Source organism: Callionymus lyra, chromosome 10 (genome assembly GCF_982586985.1).
Source record: "Callionymus lyra chromosome 10, fCalLyr1.hap1.1, whole genome shotgun sequence".
NCBI lineage: Eukaryota > Metazoa > Chordata > Actinopteri > Syngnathiformes > Callionymidae > Callionymus > Callionymus lyra.
The window spans coordinates 7,904,731-7,919,798 of record NC_141827.1 but is presented as its reverse complement, the minus strand read 5'-3'; the positions used below and the strand labels follow the sequence as shown (position 1 = coordinate 7,919,798).

Sequence of the window (15,068 nt, the reverse complement as noted above, 5' to 3'; positions counted from 1 at the left end):
TAAGTCCTTTAAAATAGTTTTGATTCTTTGAAACATTTAAATCATAAAAAGAACGTTTTTTATAAAAAAAAATAATTAAATAAAAGTAAAATCAGAAATAAAAATAAATCAAGAATCAAACATTTTAAATCCAATAATCAATTATTATCCCCAATAAATTAAAATTAAAAAAGTCCCTTTAAGAGTTTTAAATCTTTGAAACATTCAAATAGTATTTGTTTTTTATTTTTTATTAAACAAACCAGTTTATACATTTATTTTTAAGAAAAAAAAATTAAAGTATAAATAAGTGAAATACATATACTGTATATATATATAAAAAAAAACTTTTTATTCCCCATTTTGAATTTAACAAAAACAAATGTGATGTCCTGGTGAAGCTTCATGAAACAGTGTCATTATCTTCAGAGTACACTACATCGTAGTGATGTGTTGATGAAGCTTCATGAAACAGTGTCATGTTGTTCAGAGGTCAGTAGGTGGCGCCATCAGTTTAAAAATGATGTTTCATTAGAACACTTGTTCAAAACAAAGGAAAATAGTGCAGAGACGCCATCTAGTGAACTCTGAACATAATGACACTGTTTCATGAAGCTTCACCAACACGTCACCAGAAGTCAAGATGGTCGTCTCTCTCCAGGGAACTACAACCACCAGGCGGCGGGAATCGCACTCCACCCTCACGAGTGGCGCAGCGCCAAACAGCAGCTCAACAACACGCCCCCTATGGGCCGCAGGCAGAACTACCCGTTCACGGACGGAGGCTTCAGCGAGGACGAGTGGGACAAACCCGCCGGGTTCATGGGTCAGCAGCCGGACGGGATCGTCCTGGACTCGGACGACAGCTTCTGGTGTCAGGCCCTGGAGGACCTGGAGACCTGCGGGCAGTCGGAGCTGCTCCGGGAGATCGAGGTGGGTTCAGACCTCTGGTCCCCGCCGACCTCCTCCCTGACCTTTGACCCTCTCCGTGTGCAGGCGTCCATCATGACCGGCTCGGCCATCAGTCTGGGCGTCGAGGGAGGACACAAGTCGTCCGCCGACGCCATCCTGAGCCACAGCAGACTGAGTCCACTGCGGAGGAACTCTCTGCTGCTCCACCACCAGGGGGCGCACCTGCACGGCGACCTCCCTCTGCTGGACGACCACGGTAACTGCAGCCTCGTAGGCAACACTAGAATACATGTTGTTGCTTTTTTATAAGGTAAGGTAAGGTAAGGTAAAACTTTATTGATCCCTCAGGAGGTCTCCTTTGGGAAATTGTTTTTTACCAATAGCCAGCAATTTTTCATAAACAATACAAAATAATACATAAAAAATAAAATAAGAAGAACATAAAGAGGAAGAACAAGATGACACAATCTAAGTCTAAAGACAAAGACAAAGGACATAGGTCAAGGAAAGAAAAACAACAAAGACAAAGGATACAAAGACTAACATGGAACAGAACATCCAGATACTTTCACTCCACTCCTGCCCCCGAACCCAGAATTGTACAATTTAATAGCCCGAGGGATGAATGAGTCCCTGAGTCTATTTGTTTTGCACCTGGGTAGGAGCATTCGTGCACTCATTCTGCTTCTCTGCTCACTGATGACAGTGTTCAGAGGATGACTGTCATCATCCATGATGGACAGTAGTTTGTTCAATGATCTCCTCTCAGCAACTGTCACCAGTGAGTCCAGCTTCATTCCAACCACAGAACCAGCCCTCCTGATCAACCTGTCCAACCTGTTGACACTCCTCTTGGACACATTTCCACCCCAACACACCACAGCATAGAACAGGACACTGGCCACCACAGACTGGTAGAACATGCAGAGGAGCTTCTTGCAGATGTTAAATGATCGAAGCCTCCTCAGAAAGTACAGTCTACTCTGAACCTTCTTATACACATGGTCTGTGTCTGTGTTTACTGTCCATCCACACACCGAGGTACTTATAGTTGTCCACTATCTCCACCTCGTCGCCTCTGATGGACACTGGACGTGGCTTTGTCCTGGACCTCCCGAAATCCAAGACCAGCTCCTTGGTTTTTGAGGTGTTCAGCTGCAAGTGGTTCCTCTCACTCCAGTCCACAAAGTCACGTATCAGACTCCTGTACTCGTCTTCGCTGTTGTCCCTGATGCATCCAACAATGGCAGTGTCGTCAGCATACTTCTGGACGAGACTCAGCTCTGAGTTGTAGCAGAAGTCTGAAGTGTAGATGGTGAAGAGGAGAGGGGCCAGTACTGTCCCCTGAGGTGCTCCTGTACTGCACACCATAGTGTCAGACTTGATGTCCTTCAGCCTGACATACTGTGGTCGATCAGTAAGATAGTCCGTAATCCAGGAGACCAGACCAGGGTCCACATGCATCTTAGTCAGTTTGTCCTGCAGCAGAGTGGGTTGGATAGTGTTGAAGGCACTAGAAAAGTCCAGGAACAGGATTCTCACTGAACCGCTTCCTTTATCCAAGTGGGAGTAGGTCCGATGCAGGAGGTGAAGGATGGCATCTTCCACACCAACTGCTGGCTGGTAGGCAAACTGCAGGGGGTCTTGCGCGTGCTGGACTTGTGGCGTGAGATGTTTGAGGACCAGCCGCTCCAGTGTCTTCATCAGCTGCGAAGTCAGTGCCACCGGTCTGTAATCGTTCAGCACACTTGGTCGGATCTTTTTAGGGACTGGAACGATACAGGAAGTCTTCCACAGAGTTGGTACTTTCCCCAGCCGTAGACTGAGGTTGAAGACATGCTGGAGTGGCTCAGCTAGTTCAGCAGCGCAGGTCTTTAGCAGTCGAGCAGACACCTTATCAGGACCAGCAGCCTTCCCTGGACGAATCCTCCGAAGTACATCCTGTACCTGGAGTGAGGTGAAGCTGGGAAGTGGTTCTGTGGAGCTGGGGGGGGCACAAGAAGGTGGGGCAGGTCCTGAGGCGGGCAGCAGTGAGGGTGAGGTGACCTGCTCAAACCTGTTGAAAAAGTTGTTCAGTCCATTTGCCTCATCCACCGTGTCCACTGCAGTCAGAGAGGCCTTGGTCTTGTGTCCAGTGATGGTTTTAACACCATCCCAGACCTCTCTTATTTCTTCTCGGCTCAGCTTCTCCTCCAACCTCCTCCTGTAGGTGTCCTTTGCCTCCTTCAAGCATCGCTTCACCTCCTGCTGAGCTGACCTCATGGCGTCCCTGTCTCTGCTCCTGAAAGCCACTTTCTTCCTGTTAAGGACATCCTTGACCTCCTTTGTTACCCACGGTTTATTATTAGGGTAACAGCGGACAGTCTTAGTAGGGGCGACAACGTCCAAGCAGAAATTTAAATAATCTGTTAGACAGTGTGTCTGTCCCTCGATGTCCTCACCATGAGACCTCAGCAGCACATCCCAGTCTGTTGTTTCAAAGCAGTCTCTGATGGCGTCCTCCACAGCTGGTGTCCACTTTCTGATTGTCTTAGTGGTCACAGTCTGTCTCTGCACCAGAGGAGTGTACTGTGACTGAAGGTGGACCAGGTTGTGATCGGACCTTCCAAGTGGAGGAAGAGGTTTGGCTCTGTAGGCGTCCTTCAAGTTGGAATAAAGAAGGTCAATTGTCCTGTTATTCCTGGTGGGACAATCCACGGCCTGATGGAAAGTAGGCAGAGTAGAGTCCAGGTTGGCATGATTAAAGTCTCCAGAGATGATGATAAACGCGTCAGGATGTTGATTCTGAAGTCGAGCTGTCATTGTGTGGATCTTCTCACAGGCAGATGCAGCCGCAGCGCTCGGAGGAATGTAGACACACAGCGCGATCACGTGACTGAACTCACGCGGTAGATAATATGGACGCATGCTGACAGCCAACAGTTCTAAATCTTGACAACAAGAGACTTTCTTTACAGTAACGTGTCCCGGACTACACCAGCGTTTATTCACGTACATGATCAGACCTCCTCCTCTGCGCTTCCCACACGCGCGCGCATCTCTGTCCGCTCTGACGGTGCTGAAACCAGGCAGCTCAGCGTGTGAGTCCGGAGTCAGTTGAGTGAGCCACGTCTCCGTGAAGATCAACAAGCTGCTCTCTCTGTAGATCCGCTGGTTGTTCAGGGCAGACAGCTCATCGATCTTATTCGTCAGTGAATTGACGTTCCCCATCGTGATCGTGGGGATCGTTGGTCTGTGACGTCTCCGATTGTCCGATAGCTTAGCCTTTAGCCTCCTCCCTGCCCGACAGCCTCTGTAACGGCGCTGAAGTTCGATCGGGATCTTGTGGCGATCTCCAGCCCGTGCCATTGACTTCAGCGACAGTAGATCCTCTCTTGAGTAAACAAGACGATTCTTTCCATGTTCAAAAGTATCCATTTAAAAAGATTATAGTAAAAAATTAATAAAAAACAGAAAATTATAGAAATTGCTGCGGAGCTACTGGAAGAGGCAGCCGTCCTCGTCGGCGCCTTTAATGATCTATTATCATTATTCAATAATTCAATTAAAATAATTAATAAAAAAAAATTTAAAATCAATAAACTCTTTTTTTCACATAGAGTTTCATATTTTCATTCAAATAATTCAAAAATAAATGTTGTAAATACAATAGTTTTTAATTTGTAGCCTTTTAAATTCAATATAAAAATGTAACCACTATGATTGGCTGAAAGTTGGATCAAATACCAACATTTATATATTGAATTTAAAAGGCTACGGATTAAAAAACATAGAATTCAGAACATTTATAGAATCATTATTATTATTAGAATATAAAACTATGTGTAAAAATAATAATATTCCATTTTTATTAATTCTATTATTCGAAAGAAAAGAAAAATTCAACCCTTAAATATTCTGATGACGCTGATATCTATAACTTTCCTCGGCTCATAGAGAAGGAAAAACAAACTTTTTAAAGTATTAATTATTGATCGATGAAAGTCGTTACATCAGGTTTTTGACTTTCCATCCTCCTCAGACCTGGAGGAACACTTCCATGAAGGTCTCCTGCACCAGAACCTCCAGCTGCACCAGGAGAGCCTGTCGGCGCTGCTGCACCACGAGAACAAACCCAAGGCGTCGCTGCGAGTGTCGGAGAGAACGTGGGAGTCTCGGCGCATCAAGGAGGAGATGCAAGGAATCCTGTCGCCGACGCCGCTGGAGCTGCACAAGGTGAGTCTTCTCTGACGAGTCAGAGTCACTTACAGACGAGTCAGAGTCACAGACGGATGAGTCAGAGTCACGGACGGACGAGTCAGAGTCACAGTCGGACGAGTCAGAGTCACTTACAGACGAGTCAGAGTCACTTACAGACGAGTCAGAGTCACGGACGGACGAGTCAGAGTCACTTACAGACGAGTCAGAGTCACTTACAGACGAGTCAGAGTCACGGACGGACGAGTCAGAGTCACAGACGGACGAGTCAGAGTCACTTAAAGACGAGTCAGAGTCACAGACGGACGAGTCAGAGTCACAGACTGACGAGTCAGAGTCACTTACAGACGAGTCAGAGTCACTTACAGACGAGTCAGAGTCACGGACAGACGAGTCAGAGTCACAGACGGACGAGTCAGAGTCACAGTCGGACGAGTCAGAGTCACTTACAGACGAGTCAGAGTCACTTACAGACGAGTCAGAGTCACGGACGGACGAGTCAGAGTCACAGACGGACGAGTCAGAGTCACTTAAAGACGAGTCAGAGTCACAGACGGACGAGTCAGAGTCACAGACTGACGAGTCAGAGTCACTTACAGACGAGTCAGAGTCACTTACAGACGAGTCAGAGTCACGGACAGACGAGTCAGAGTCACAGACGGACGAGTCAGAGTCACTTAAAGACGAGTCAGAGTCACAGACGGACGAGTCAGAGTCACAGACTGACGAGTCAGAGTCACAGACTGACGAGTCAGAGTCACTTACAGACGAGTCAGAGTCACAGACGGACGAGTCAGAGTCACTTACAGACGAGTCAGAGTCACTTACAGATGAGTCAGAGTCACTTACAGACGAGTCAGAGTCACGGACGGACGAGTCAGAGTCACGGACAGACGAGTCAGAGTCACGGACGGACGAGTCAGAGTCACAGACGGACGAGTCAGAGTCACTTACAGACGAGTCAGAGTCACTTACAGACGAGTCAGAGTCACAGACGGACGAGTCAGAGTCACAGACCGACGAGTCAGAGTCACAGACCGACGAGTCAGAGTCACAGACGGACGAGTCAGAGTCAGTTTGACGAGTCAGAGTCACGGACGGACGAGTCAGAGTCACTTACAGACGAGTCAGAGTCACAGACGCACGAGTCAGAGTCACAGACGGACGAGTCAGAGTCACAGACGCACGAGTCAGAGTCACAGACGGACGAGTCAGAGTCACAGACGCACGAGTCAGAGTCACAGACGGACGAGTCAGAGTCACAGACGCACGAGTCAGAGTCACAGACGCACGAGTCAGAGTCACAGACGGACGAGTCAGAGTCACAGACGGACGAGTCAGAGACACAGACGGACGAGTCAGAGTCACAGACGGACGAGTCAGAGTCACAGACGGACGAGTCAGAGTCACAGACGCACGAGTCAGAGTCACAGACGCACAAGTCAGAGTCACAGACGGACGAGTCAGAGTCACAGACGGACGAGTCAGAGTCACAGACGCACGAGTCAGAGTCACAGACGCACGAGTCAGAGTCACAGACGGACGAGTCAGAGTCACAGACGGACGAGTCAGAGTCACACAGACGGACGAGTCAGAGTCACAGACGCACGAGTCAGAGTCACAGACCGACGAGTCAGAGTCACACAGACGCATGAGTCAGAGTCACAGACGGACGAGTCAGAGTCACAGACGCACGAGTCAGAGTCACAGACGCACGAGTCAGAGTCACAGATGCATGAGTCAGAGTCACAGACCGACGAGTCAGAGTCACAGACGGACGAGTCAGAGTCACAGACGGACGAGTCAGAGTCACAGACGGACGAGTCAGAGTCACAGATGCATGAGTCAGAGTCACTTACAGACGAGTCAGAGTCACAGACGGACGAGTCAGAGTCACAGACGGACGAGTCAGAGTCACAGACGGACGAGTCAGAGTCACAGATGCATGAGTCAGAGTCACAGACCGACGAGTCAGAGTCACAGACGGACGAGTCAGAGTCACAGACGGACGAGTCAGAGTCACAGACCGACGAGTCAGAGTCACAGACCGACGAGTCAGAGTCACAGACGGACGAGTCAGAGTCACAGACCGACGAGTCAGAGTCACAGACGCACGAGTCAGAGTCACAGACGGACGAGTCAGAGTCACAGACGGACGAGTCAGAGACACAGACGGACGAGTCAGAGTCACAGACGGACGAGTCAGAGTCACAGACCGACGAGTCAGAGTCACAGACCGACGAGTCAGAGTCACAGACCGACGAGTCAGAGTCACAGACGGACGAGTCAGAGTCACAGACGCACGAGTCAGAGTCACAGACGGACGAGTCAGAGTCACAGACGGACGAGTCAGAGTCACTTACAGACGAGTCAGAGTCACAGAAGGAAGAGTCAGAGTCACAGACGGACGAGTCAGAGTCACAGACCGACGAGTCAGAGTCACAGACGGATGAGTCAGAGTCACACAGATGGACGAGTCAGAGTCACAGACAGACGAGTCAGAGTCACAGACGCACGAGTCAGAGTCACAGACCGACGAGTCAGAGTCACAGACGGACGAGTCAGAGTCACAGACGCATGAGTCAGAGTCACAGACGGACGAGTCAGAGTCACAGACGGACGAGTCAGAGTCACAGATGCATGAGTCAGAGTCACAGACCGACGAGTCAGAGTCACAGACCGACGAGTCAGAGTCACAGACGGACGAGTCAGAGTCACAGACCGACGAGTCAGAGTCACAGACCGACGAGTCAGAGTCACAGAAGGACGAGTCAGAGTCACAGACGCACGAGTCAGAGTCACAGACGCACGAGTCAGAGTCACAGACGGACGAGTCAGAGTCACAGACGGACGAGTCAGAGTCACTTACAGACGAGTCAGAGTCACAGACGGACGAGTCAGAGTCACTGAAGGACGAGTCAGAGTCACAGACCGACGAGTCAGAGTCACAGACGGACGAGTCAGAGTCACACAGATGGACGAGTCAGAGTCACAGACGGACGAGTCAGAGTCACGGACCGACGAGTCAGAGTCACACAGACGGACGAGTCAGAGTCACACAGACGGACGAGTCAGAGTCACAGACCGACGAGTCAGAGTCACACAGACGGACGAGTCAGAGTCACAGACGCACGAGTCAGAGTCACAGACGCACGAGTCAGAGTCACAGACGCATGAGTCAGAGTCACAGACGCACGAGTCAGAGTCACAGACGGACGAGTCAGAGTCACAGACCGACGAGTCAGAGTCACAGACGGACGAGTCAGAGTCACACAGATGGACGAGTCAGAGTCACAGACGGACGAGTCAGAGTCACAGACGCACGAGTCAGAGTCACAGACCGACGAGTCAGAGTCACAGACGGACGAGTCAGAGTCACAGACGCATGAGTCAGAGTCACAGACTGACGAGTCAGAGTCACAGACGGACGAGTCAGAGTCACAGATGCATGAGTCAGAGTCACAGACGGACGAGTCAGAGTCACAGATGCATGAGTCAGAGTCACAGACCGACGAGTCAGAGTCACAGACCGACAAGTCAGAGTCACAGACGGACGAGTCAGAGTCACAGACCGACGAGTCAGAGTCACAGACCGACGAGTCAGAGTCACAGACGCACGAGTCAGAGTCACAGACGGACGAGTCAGAGTCACAGACGGACGAGTCAGAGACACAGACGGACGAGTCAGAGTCACAGACGGACGAGTCAGAGTCACAGACCGACGAGTCAGAGTCACAGACGGACGAGTCAGAGTCACAGATGCATGAGTCAGAGTCACAGACCGACGAGTCAGAGTCACAGACCGACAAGTCAGAGTCACAGACGGACGAGTCAGAGTCACAGACGCACGAGTCAGAGTCACAGACGGACGAGTCAGAGTCACAGACGGACGAGTCAGAGTCACAGACGGACGAGTCAGAGACACAGACGGACGAGTCAGAGACACAGACGGACGAGTCAGAGTCACAGACGGACGAGTCAGAGTCACAGACGGACGAGTCAGAGACACAGACGGACGAGTCAGAGACACAGACGGACGAGTCAGAGACACAGACGGACGAGTCAGAGTCACAGACGGATGAGTCAGAGTCACAGACCGACGAGTCAGAGTCACAGACCGACGAGTCAGAGTCACAGACGCACGAGTCAGAGTCACAGACGGACGAGTCAGAGTCACAGACGGACGAGTCAGAGACACAGACGGACGAGTCAGAGACACAGACGGACGAGTCAGAGTCACAGACGGACGAGTCAGAGTCACAGACCGACGAGTCAGAGTCACAGACCGACGAGTCAGAGTCACAGACGCACGAGTCAGAGTCACAGACGGACGAGTCAGAGTCACAGACGGACGAGTCAGAGACACAGACGGACGAGTCAGAGACACAGACGGACGAGTCAGAGACACAGACGGACGAGTCAGAGTCACAGACGGACGAGTCAGAGTCACAGACGGACGAGTCAGAGTCACAGACGGACGAGTCAGAGTCACTTACAGACGAGTCAGAGTCACAGACGGACGAGTCAGAGTCACAGACGGACGAGTCAGAGTCACTTACAGACGAGTCAGAGTCACTGAAGGACGAGTGTGACTCTGACTCCAACATTGACTCAACAATAAAACAAGATTCACAGAAATTCAGACAAAATATTAAAACTAGAACATTTCCAGAAGTAAATGCATGTGAACTGAATCTAAAGTGAAATGAAAGTATTGAATTAGTATTCAAAGTGAAAATGTTTGGAAACAGTTGAGATGATGATATAAAGAAAAACAACTGATGTAGAAACATTGAAATAAACTGAAAAAGGTTGAGAAGAAGAAAAAAGTAGAAGAGGTAGTAGTAAAATAAGTTGTGGGAGTAGAAGAAGTAGAAAAAGTAGTAGTTATAGTAGAAGAGGTAGTAGTATCAGAAGTTGTGGGAGTAGAAGAAGTAGAAAAAGTAGTAGTTATAGTAGAAGAGGTAGTAGTATAAGAAGTTGTGGGAGTAGAAGAAGTAGAAGAGGTAGTAATATAAGAAGTTGTGGGAGTAGAAGAAGTAGAAAAAGTAGTAGTTATAGTAGAAGAGGTCGTAGTATCAGTAGTTGTGGGAGTAGAAGAAGTAGAAAAAGTAGTAGTTATAGTAGAAGAGGTAGTAGTATCAGAAGTTGTGGGAGTAGAAGAAGTAGAAAAAGTAGTAGTTATAGTAGAAGAGGTAGTAGTATAAGAAGTTGTGGGAGTAGAAAAGTAGAAAAAGTAGTAGTTATAGTAGAAGAGGTAGTAGTATAAGAAGTTGTGGGAGTAGAAGAAGTAGAAAAAGTAGTAGTTATAGTAGAAGAGGTAGTAATATAAGAAGTTGTGGGAGTAGAAGAAGTAGAAAAAGTAGTAGTTATAGTAGAAGAGGTAGCAGTATCAGAAGTTGTGGGAGTAGAAGAAGTAGAAAAAGTAGTAGTTATAGTAGAAGAGGTAGTAGTATCAGAAGTTGTGGGAGTAGAAGAAGTAGAAAAAGTAGTAGTTATAGTAGAAGAGGTAGTAGTATAAGAAGTTGTGGGAGTAGAAGAAGTAGAAAAAGTAGTAGTTATAGTAGAAGAGGTAGTAGTATCAGAAGTTGTGGGAGTAGAAGAAGTAGAAAAAGTAGTAGTTATAGTAGAAGAGGTACTAGTATCAGAAGTTTTGGGAGTAGAAGAAGTAGAAAAAGTAGTAGTTATAGTAGAAGAGGTAGTAGTATCAGAAGTTGTGGGAGTAGAAGAAGTAGAAAAAGTAGTAGTTATAGTAGAAGAGGTAGTAGTAGAAGAAGTTGTGGGAGTAGAAGAAGTAGAAAAAGTAGTAGTTATAGTAGAAGAGGTAGTAATATAAGAAGTTGTGGGAGTAGAAGAAGTAGAAAAAGTAGTAGTTATAGTAGAAGAGGTAGTAGTATAAGAAGTTGTGGGAGTAGTAGAAGTAGAAAAAGTAGTAGTTATAGTAGAAGAGGTAGTAATATAAGAAGTTGTGGGAGTAGAAGAAGTAGAAAAAGTAGTAGTTATAGTAGAAGAGGTAGTAGTATCAGAAGTTGTGGGAGTAGAAGAAGTAGAAAAAGTAGTAGTTATAGTAGAAGAGGTAGTAGTATCAGAAGTTGTGGGAGTAGAAGAAGTAGAAAAAGTAGTAGTTATAGTAGAAGAGGTAGTAGTATAAGTAGTTGTGGGAATAGAAGAAGTAGAAAAAGTAGTAGTTATAGTAGAAGAGGTAGTAGTATAAGAAGTTGTGGGAGTAGAAGAAGTAGAAAAAGTAGTAGTTATAGTAGAAGAGGTAGTAGTATCAGAAGTTGTGGGAGTAGAAAAAGTAGTAGTTATAGTAGAAGAGGTAATAATATAAGAAGTTGTGGGAGTAGAAGAAGTAGAAAAAGTAGTAGTTATAGTAGAAGAGGTAGTAGTATCAGAAGTTGTGGGAGTAGAAGAAGTAGAAAAAGTAGTAGTTATAGTAGAAGAGGTAGTAATATAAGAAGTTGTGGGAGTAGAAGAAGTAGTATAAGAATTAGTAGTATAAGAATAAGAAGTTGTAGAATTAGTAGTATAAGTATAAGAAGTAGTACTAGAAGTAGTTGTAGAAGTAGTAATGGGAGTATAAGTAGAATAAGTAGTATAAGTAGTAGTAGAATAATTAGTAATAAAAGTAGTAGTAGTAGTTATAGTAGAAGAGGTAGTAGTATCAGAAGTTGTGGGAGTAGAAGAAGTACAAAAAGTAGTAGTTATAGTAGAAGAGGTAGTAGTAGAAGAAGTTGTGGAAGTAGAAGAAGTAGTATAAGAATTAGTAGTATAAGTGTAAGAAGTTGTAGAATTAGTAGTAGTAGAAGTAGTAGTAGAAGTAGTAATGGGAGTAGAAGTAGAATTACAAGTAGAAGTAGTAGTATCAGTAACAGTAAGTAGACAAAGGTGTTTTTAAAGTTGAATGAAGTTTCTAAATGTGAATAGATTTTACAATTTGCTGGAGGGTCGAAGGTCAAGTGAATGGGGAGAAAAAGGATAGAAAAAGAGGAATAAAAGAAAGAGTGGAATGAGTGGAAATGATAAAAGTTTGAAGTTGAGATGTTGAGGTCAGAACACAATAATCGTTTAACTTTCTCGAGTCACCTGTGAGTGACAGACAGACGAGCGCGTGACCCTTGACCTCACCCGACCTCGCCGCAGGTGACGGTGATCAAGGACCCCGAGAGCGACGACTTCGGCTTCAGCGTCTCTGACGGGTTCTTGGAAAAAGGCGTTTACGTGAACATGATCCGAGCCGAGGGACCCGCGGACCGTTCTGGACTCAGACCCTACGACCGGATCCTGCAGGTACCAGAGCAGCAAGACATTTATGGTTTATTTAATACGTCTTATTTAAGTGATTTATTAACTTACTTTATAATCTTCAACTTAAACATATCCACTAGCTAAGCTAAGCTAAGCTAAGCTAAAGTTGATTAGCGTTGAAAACATTTTTGTTTTTTTAACATCAGTTTCTTCTAAAAATGTCGTTCAATAAATCCTTAATTAGAAGGTTTTTAAATTAAATAATTTATTTTGGTAATTTGTACCTTGAGATGTTTAATTTATGTTTTGTATACAAAAGTAATAAAGTAAAAGTACTTGAGTACAAAAATTACTTAAAAAAGGAAGTATACGCGAAAGTAAGTGATGAAAGAAAAAAAATACTTGAAAATGCATTAAAATTGTTATTAATTTCTTGAGTCATTAAATTATTTTAAACCCTAAATTTATGAATATATATTTTTTTAATACTTAAAATGTTTAATATAATATAAATCAAATAAACAAGTATTTTGTTTGTACATTTTCTTTACGTAGCTTTTTATATTTATTGAAAAAAAGTTACGTTGAATTTGAAAAGCTTCAAAATGTACAAAAAAAATGTAATTAATTAAGAAAATGTATTTTTATTTTTAAAAGTTTAAATGTGTTTATAGTATAGTATATATAAGTATATTCTCATTCAATTATTGCAACAAACAACATCGAATCCCACAAAAAAACACATTTTTGTTTTCCTTGTCAATATTCCGACACACAAATGTGGTACCAAGACACACACTCAGACTCACCTGTGGCAGGTGAACCACGTGAGGACCAGAGACTTCGACTGCTGTCTGGCGGTTCCTCTCATCACCGAGGCCGGCGACCGGTTAGAACTGGTCATCAGTCGCAACCCCATGGGCCTGGAGGACGAGGACCAGCCGGAGGACAACAACAACTCTCTGGACCACCCGCTGGACTTCTAACACACACACACACACACAGCTGGGACACACACTTGGCAATAATCCCACACACACTTGCATGCTATCACACACTCTCACAACACACACACTTTGCATGCTCACACACACCATCAGTCGCTCTGGTTTGGTCACATGACCGCGCGGTTATTGAGCAACACCTTCTTCTGAGACGACGACAAAACTACACAACCGTCTGCTGCCGCTGACTCACACACACTCGTTGTGTGTTCCCGCAGGTGTGTGTTTTTTGTCGACTCAAGACATCATCCGTCCTCGAAACTTGTTTGTTTTTAACTTTATTTAATTCACTGAGAGACGCACGAGAGTTGAAGTGACGCTGGGTCTGTAGGACTCACGCCGGTGCTGTGGGACTCCTGGAGTCTAAAACATTTGTAGCACAAAACCTTTTTTTTTTTTTTTAGATTTTAAGAAAATGACGCACAAAAGTGACGGTCGACAAATTTCTTCATCGCACAAAAATGATCCTCATCATTGTGTGTGTGTGTCGGTGTGTACTTGTGTGTGTCAGCAGCAGCAGCAGACACACACACACACACACATCCACACTGTTGACCCGTCCACTGTAAGTACGACCATGACTTTTTTCTACCAGAACTTTTTCTAGAGCAACAAAAAAAAACAAAGAAGCCTTCTGTGTTTGCTGTGTGCGGATGTGTGTGCGTGTGCGTGCGTGTGTGTAATCCCTATGCATCTTCGGGTCAAAGGTCAGATCTGAGCCCAGTCTGGAACCTGCCGAACATCCAAGAGTGTCAATCAAAACAGGCGGCCATGTTTTTCCTTTTCAACCCAGTTCGACTTCCTTTGAGGTTCTACTCTGAGTCTCTCCTGGTCGCCCCAAATAAGAGAGACCCTAATAATGAAGGGAGGATAATATGGATGGGAAGATTAAACAAATAAGAGAGAAAATTAAACAAACAAAAAAAAACAACAACATGTAAGTACGCACAAGAAAAAAAAGTAGTTTTTTGTGTATTTTTTATAAACATTTTACTGTACATTTTTATCACCAGGTAACAAAACATGGAAATATGTAAAATAAAAAGTACATTTTTATTTTATTTCAGTGATTTTGAGAGAAATTAAATAATAAAAAAGGCAAATTAAATAAATAAAAAAGAAAATAAAAAGTTGTTTTTAAACTCTTGAGTCAAATCAATAATCAATAATTTCTAATTTCTCTCAGACGTCACAAGGGCCACGTAAATATGGTTCAAAGAAAAGCACAGACGACCATGTGGCAAAAAAACAACAAAAAACGCACAAAGCACAAGGAAAAAACTCCAACAAATCAGCTGTAAAAGTTTCAAAATAAAAGCACAGAGACGGCTCCAGACTGGGCTTCAGTCGGACCGTGTTGTGTCCAGATGGTGTGAAGTTCTACTTTATGTCAAATGATATTTTTATACGACGAAGATCTTCCAACAAAAACCGACTCGCAGACGTGGAGACGAGATGTAAAGACTTGTTGTTGTTGTTGTCGTTTTTCTATGAAACAATCTGTTCTTCTCTTTTGGAGAGAAACTGTGAAGAGTTTTAAAAAAAATAAAACGTCAAATCAACGTCTTTTTGTCTGTTTGACAATGAAAACTGTTTATTTACATATAATTGTTTTGTATTTTAACGGTTTAAATATAACATTAAAATAATATTATTATATTGAAATAAACAATATCATAATTAATCTTTTTTTTAAAAAATAGGGAAATAAAACATACTTTAAAAATG

At 44.8% G+C, this 15,068-nt stretch overlaps 1 protein-coding gene across 8 annotated transcripts in view; it reads left to right on the top strand.

Annotated features, from left to right (window-relative positions):
- grip2b (glutamate receptor interacting protein 2b) overlaps positions 1–14,893 on the top strand; it is a 197,692-nt gene extending 182,799 nt beyond the window's left edge. For all 8 annotated transcript variants that reach the window (XM_087801823.1, XM_087801821.1, XM_087801819.1 and 5 more), the window contains exons 20-24: positions 641–912; positions 976–1,147; positions 4,913–5,106; positions 12,232–12,378; positions 13,155–14,893. In XM_087801823.1, coding sequence (XP_087657949.1) covers positions 641–912; positions 976–1,147; positions 4,913–5,106; positions 12,232–12,378; positions 13,155–13,322 — 953 coding nt within the window. In that variant the 3' untranslated portion in view covers positions 13,323–14,893. The remainder of the gene's footprint in view (positions 1–640; positions 913–975; positions 1,148–4,912; positions 5,107–12,231; positions 12,379–13,154) is intronic.
- Positions 14,894–15,068: the final 175 nt, after the last annotated feature.